This window comes from Cebus imitator, unplaced genomic scaffold (genome assembly GCF_001604975.1).
Source record: "Cebus imitator isolate Cc_AM_T3 unplaced genomic scaffold, Cebus_imitator-1.0 Scaffold99, whole genome shotgun sequence".
NCBI lineage: Eukaryota > Metazoa > Chordata > Mammalia > Primates > Cebidae > Cebus > Cebus imitator.
In genome coordinates, this window is record NW_016107414.1 from 5,310,148 (window position 1) to 5,316,147 (window position 6,000).

At 44.6% G+C, this 6,000-nt stretch overlaps 1 protein-coding gene across 2 annotated transcripts in view; it reads right to left on the reverse strand.

Annotated features, from left to right (window-relative positions):
• Positions 1–6,000, reverse strand: part of LOC108310005 (charged multivesicular body protein 3) — a 110,454-nt gene that overhangs the window by 51,147 nt on the left and 53,307 nt on the right. The window contains exon 1 of one of the 2 annotated variants that reach the window (XM_017536641.2): positions 1,445–1,632. The exons of the other annotated variant lie outside the window; for it this stretch is intronic. Coding sequence (XP_017392130.1) covers positions 1,445–1,489 — 45 coding nt within the window. The 5' untranslated portion in view covers positions 1,490–1,632. Of the gene's footprint in view, positions 1–1,444; positions 1,633–6,000 lie in introns of those variants that run through there. 2 annotated transcript variants of the gene reach the window in all.

Sequence of the window (6,000 nt, forward strand, 5' to 3'; positions counted from 1 at the left end):
TTGGGTTTAGCTTAGACTATGCGGTGCAGCTCCAGCCAAAGGAAGGACAAAAATGTTCCTCTCATTTGTTCCAGGTGCTCTCACAGCAATCAGGCTTGAGGGTAACACCATTCCACAGAAGTAAAATTGCCTTGCTGAGAATTTCTTTGTTGGAGTGACTGTTTTCTTTGCAGCACCAAACTTTTACTTCCAACATTTCCTGACGAAAATGAGTGTCTACTGTTCTAGGGCCCTTGATTAACAACAACAACAACAAAAAATTTACATTAATGCCACATTATGCCAGGAATTGTAAGATGCCTAAGATTGGTTTTTAAAATGTGCCTGCTAGAGCTGAACAGGTAAGATCATTTATTAAAGGATTTCAGGAGTTGTTTGTTTGTTTTTTTGTTNTTTTTTTTTTTTTTTTTTTTTTTTTTACCATTATGGACAACACTGTAGAGCAATGCTTCTCAAAGCACTAATGTGCACACTAATCATTAGGGACCTTGTCAGAATTCAAAACCTGACTCAGTGGCTGTGGAGTGGGGCCCGAGATGTAACAAGCTCCCAGGTGATGTTGATGCTGCTGTCGGCACCTGAGTAGCAAGGGTGTGCCCTATTTAAAGAATTAGCCCTAAATACCAATACGAAAACTTTACATCCCTGAATCTTCAATTACTCTTGAGGTGATACTACTACTAATCAGGCTTAACAGACGAGAAGACTAAGGCACTGAGAAGTGAACTTTCCCGAGATCACAGAGCTGAGATGTGGGAAACTTAGACTGACTGATTCTGCAGGGAACTTTCAGCTGCTTGCCTGCCAATATTATTTCAATTAATAGGTAACCAGAGTTCGAAGCTGGGTCCAGAGCTATCTTCGGTAACATTCTTCTGCGTCGAGTCCCTGCCCTGCTATAGTATGTGCCTAGGGTTAACACAAGGTTGTATGGCTGGGAAAAGAGGAAACAGAGCCTCTTTCTCAACACAACGGGGATGATGGAGAACTGCCGGCAACCGCCGGGATCTTCCGGCGGGCGCGACCTGGAACGCCGCAAACAACGCTCCGGGTAGCGGCAGGTTCTCAGGGCAGAACGCAGAAGGGCGTGAGGGGCGGGGCCTACGCTGAAAAAAGGTTCCGGGCGGGTCGTACCAACGCGCGCAGGGAAAGGGGTTTCCGAGGCCGGGGCCGTGTCGCTGCCTACACGCTCGGTGGCGAGGTGAAGAAACTCTTCCTCCAGCCTTCGGCTACCTGGTCGAGAGCCGAGGCACCAGGAGCTCTTGCTCCCCACAGCTGACTCCTAAAGACTCTTCCTCCGGCCCCCCGGTCGAGTGGGAGGCCCCGGAAATGGGGGCCGGGCGGTACCGCGCAGGCGGTGGGAAGAAGAGTGTCCGGTCGTTTACCAACTCCACTACGCCCCACACAGAGTCACCCGCTTATCTGACGCAGCCGTAGCCCTTACCAGTTCTTTGGGTGGCTTCTCCTGGGTTTTTCCAAACAGCCCCATGGCGAACTAAACTCGTCTTGCTCCTTCCGGCTTTCCGTTCCCCGCGCCCAGGCAGGTCACGGGCAGCCGCCTGGGCGGGGCCCCGCAGAGAGGAAGGGAGTCCCGACGCCTAGAGTAAGGAGCGGCAGCTCTGCGCATGCGCAGAACTGGGTGCGCGGAGACCAAAAAGGCTGACATCATTGCGCATGTTCTGGGCGTGTCTACGTAGGGGAGACCACGGATTCATCTTTTTCCTTGAGATGTAGGAATGATTGCTCTGAAAGATACGAATTTGCTGACTACAACTGCTTTTCATACTTCACCTAAACCTAGATGTTGCATCAGAAGTCTGCATCTCCACGCACACGTGTATAGTTTACATCACTTTCCCGACAGTTTCATCTTTGTCCAATAGGCACCTCACAGGTGACAAACCAAAAATAACCCCTTTTTCCTCCCGCCAAGCCATTCCTCCCCTCTGCGTGCACCACCATCACCTGGTCACTAAACCCAAGGCGTCGAGTTTAGTTTCCAGGTAATGGGAGGCGTCTATCTCCCGTTACCAAATCCCAGACATTCTAACTTTTCCATATGTCTTAATTTCAACCCTCTCCATCCCCACTGCGGTAGTTTTTGTTCAGGCCATCGCCCTTTCCAGCGTGGGCGATCCCTACCTGGCATTTGCCCTTGTGTGTGCCGTCCTACACGCCACACCGACCGAAACTTAATCACACTCTCAAAGGAATCTGACTAAAGAGAACTAGACACATTTTAGCACGGACAATCCCTGATTAAGCCTATACGGTGAACTGATGGTTACTGTCATTACCTCATCCGATGATGGTGAAGGGACTATTTGTTACCTCAGCCCCATACTCCTGTCTCTGGTGGAATCATAAAATGGTTCGGCAGCTTTGAAAACATTTGACAATTTCTTAAAATGCTAAACAAAGCCAACTTTTTCATTCCTAGCTATTTACCCAAGAGGAAAAAAAGCATATGTTCTTACAAAAACTTGTACACAAATGCTCATAGCAGCTGTATTTGTAATAGCCGTAAACTGGAAACGAACCAAATGTCTATCAACAAGTGAATGGATAAACCAATTGTGATTGATCCATACGGAGGAATAGTACTGAGCAATAAAAAGAGTAAACTACTAATAAATGCAACAGCATGGATGAATCTCAAAATAATTCTGCCAAGTGAAAGAAACCAGAACCGTATGATTCCGTTTGTGTAACATTCTGGAAAATGCAAACCAATCTATAGTGACAGAAAGTACATTGGTGGCTGCTAGCAGACAGGAGTTGGGTCGGAAAGTGGCAAAGAGGGATTACAAAAGACACAAAGTTTAGGGGGATGATAGATAGTATCTTGATTGCGATGGTGGTTTCACAGATGTATACAATGTCAGAAGTTACCCAGTTGGACACTAAGTATGTGTAATTTATTTTATGTCTGTTATACTTCAATAAAGCTCTCTTTTAAAATAGCACTACATGAAAAAAGAAAAATAGCACTACATGTTCATTGTGAAAAGTTAAATCCCCATTCTCACTTCCTCAAGGGAAAAGTTCTCAAAGGTTTCACACCAACTATTAAATATAAATAGTGTGAATCTCCTGAAACCTTTTCCTTTGGAAAATATACTTTTATTTTATTTATGTATTTGTTTTTGAGACAGGGTCTCACTTTGTCACCCAGGCTGAAGTGCAGTGGCAGGATCCTGGCTCACTGCAGCCTCCACCTCCCAGGCTCAAGCAATTCTCCCACCTCAGTCTCCTGAGTAGCTGGGTGCCAGCCACCACGCCCAGCTAATTTTTTAATTTTTTTGTAGAGTGAATTTCTGTGACTTGCTTCTTCATAACCCTTGTCCATTTTCCATTTAATTACCTCCCTCCCTCTCTTTCTTATTTCCTTCCTTCCTTCCATTTTAAAGGTAAAGGAGTTCTTTGAAAATGTGGAATGTTCTTAAGTCTCTTTCACCACACCCTTCTTCCTTTTCTTGAGAATAAACATAAGTCAGCAATTTTTTTCAAGTAGGAGAATAGTGGACTGCCAATTAGTCAACAGTATTTCTCAAATGCCTACTATATGTCAGACATTCTGTGGGTTTCAGGAAAATGGCAGTGAGAAGAAAAGAATCTCCTACAATCTGATGAGAAGGACAATAGTATTAAACAATGGTTATAAACAAAATTGTATTACTACAAATGTGCAAACTTCTGACTATAAGAAGAACATGGTGATCAGTGACTCTTACCTGAGCAGGTGACAAATAAGCTGAGACCTGAAGAATGAGCTAGCAGAGAGAGGAAGAGTGTCCAGAGTAAAAGAAACAGCATGTGCCAAAGAGCCTTCCCAGTTTCTGGGTGGAGGTTTTAGGCCGCAGCCATTTCAGATCCTAAAGCTGCAGTTGTTCTAAAGCTGGCCATCAATGGCAGAGAGGCCTGGCAGGGTGTGGATGAAGGTTTGATTTGACACATGGCCTCTCAATGCCATACAGAGCTCATAGGTACTGACAGAGCCCTGCCAACACTTCAGTGCAGTTCCTCTGCGCTGTGCATCTTCCTTCTGCATATTTTCTAGGCTCTATCCTTAGAGTAACATGTACTCTCTATTTGTGTCCTGATATTGCCTTTGCATTGGACAAAGCATTCCCTAGTTGTGGTTGGGGCTGAAGTCTGTCCTTCCTACATGGACCTCAGGAAGCAAGCCACAGATCCTCCCACCTGCTAAGACTCACACATCTGAGGGGGTGGGAAGAACTAAGTGAGCAGGCATTCTAGCTCTTTGCTCATGCCAAACGCAGCAAGTGTTTAACAGGATCACACTCCCCTGCCATATGTTCACATAGACGTTTATTCACACACATTTTCAAAGGCTTCATGTGCATTCTCCTCCTGATCTCTGAAAAATATAAATAGATGTGTATCCTTGAGAGGTACTTCAATGCCTATGCTTTAAATCCTTCCCTGAATTTGAAACAAAAAAAATAGAAAGGACTGTTTTTCCTCCGCTTTCCCATTTTCCTTGCTCATTTTACTAAGATGTCCAATCTTAGGGAGCTTTCTGGCTCACAACTGTTCCCCATTTGCCAGGTAGATTGTTATGTGAAATGCTTTGGACAAGAAAATCATAACCCAATTCCTGGCAAGAATTTTGGCTGAATAAAGCCAAGATACACCTTGTTTTATACAACAGATGGACCCTGGAAATGTTAGATATAAATCAGTGTTTGGAAATTGAACTCCCTCCCATGACTTATATAATAACTTTGGAGTGGATTTATCTTTGTTTCTGACTAAACTTCAGGACTGAGGGACTCCCAACCAACAATTTATGACTTGAGATAAGGCAAAGACAGACCTTGAATCATCTCCTGTCCATTTCCAACTTTCCTCCACCAACTTTACAATAATCCTTGTGTTGATTTCCTAGGACTGCCATAACAAAATGCCACAAACTGGGTGACTTGAAACAATAGACATGTGTTCTTTCAAAGTTCTGGAGACTAGAAGTCCAAAATCAAGGTGTCAGCAGGGCCATGCTCTCTCTGGCACTCTGAGTAGAAGTCTTCCTTGCCTCTTCCTACCTTCTGGTGATGGCTGTCAATCATCAGCATTCTTTGGCTTGCCACTGCATCACTCCAATCTGCCATGAACACATAACCTATGTTCTCACCATATGTCTCACTCCAGTCATATTGGATCAAGGGCCAATCCTAAATTCAGTACAATCTTATCTCAACTTACTGTTTACATCTGCAGTTATTATACCTTATTTTCAAATAAAGGTCACATTATGAGGTAGTAGAGGTTAGGACTTCAACATAATCTTAACAGGTCACAATTCAACCTATTAACAACCCTCACAGCCACACATGGGTGCCTCACTTTAAAGAAAAGGGAAGGTGATAAAGAGTGAGGGGAGAATGGTTAGTTGAATCCTTCTGAGATAAACAGACCTCTATCCTTGATGATTGGGAAGGGAAAGTAGATCTCTCAGGCTTGATCCTAGCTTGGAAGTTGCACCTTCCCCCGGGAATCATAAAAACCACTGTGGTCGTCTCACATTGTCCTGTCGAGCACCATTTCTACCACTAAAGCTCGTCTCATGGAGGATTCACACACCTTATTTTCCCTACAGCAGAGAAAAAGCCTGGACTTTAATTTTAAAATTCAACTGGAATATTTAAACAATACTAAAGTCTCCAAAAACAGCATCAGAATTAGAAGAGTGGGCTGGGCACAGTGGCTCATGCCTGTAATTCTAGCAGTTTGGGAGGCCGAGGCTGGCAAATCACAAGGTCAGGAGATCAAGACCCTCCTGGTTAACATGGTGAAATCCCATCTATACTAAAAATACAAAAAATTAGCTGGGCATGGTGACACATGCCTGTAGTCCCAGCTACTCGGGAGGCTGAGGCAGGAGGATCTCTTGAACTCAGGAGGCGGAGGTTGCAGTGAGCCGAGATTGCACCACTGCACTCCAGCCTGGGTGACAGAGCAAGACTCTGTCTCAAAAAA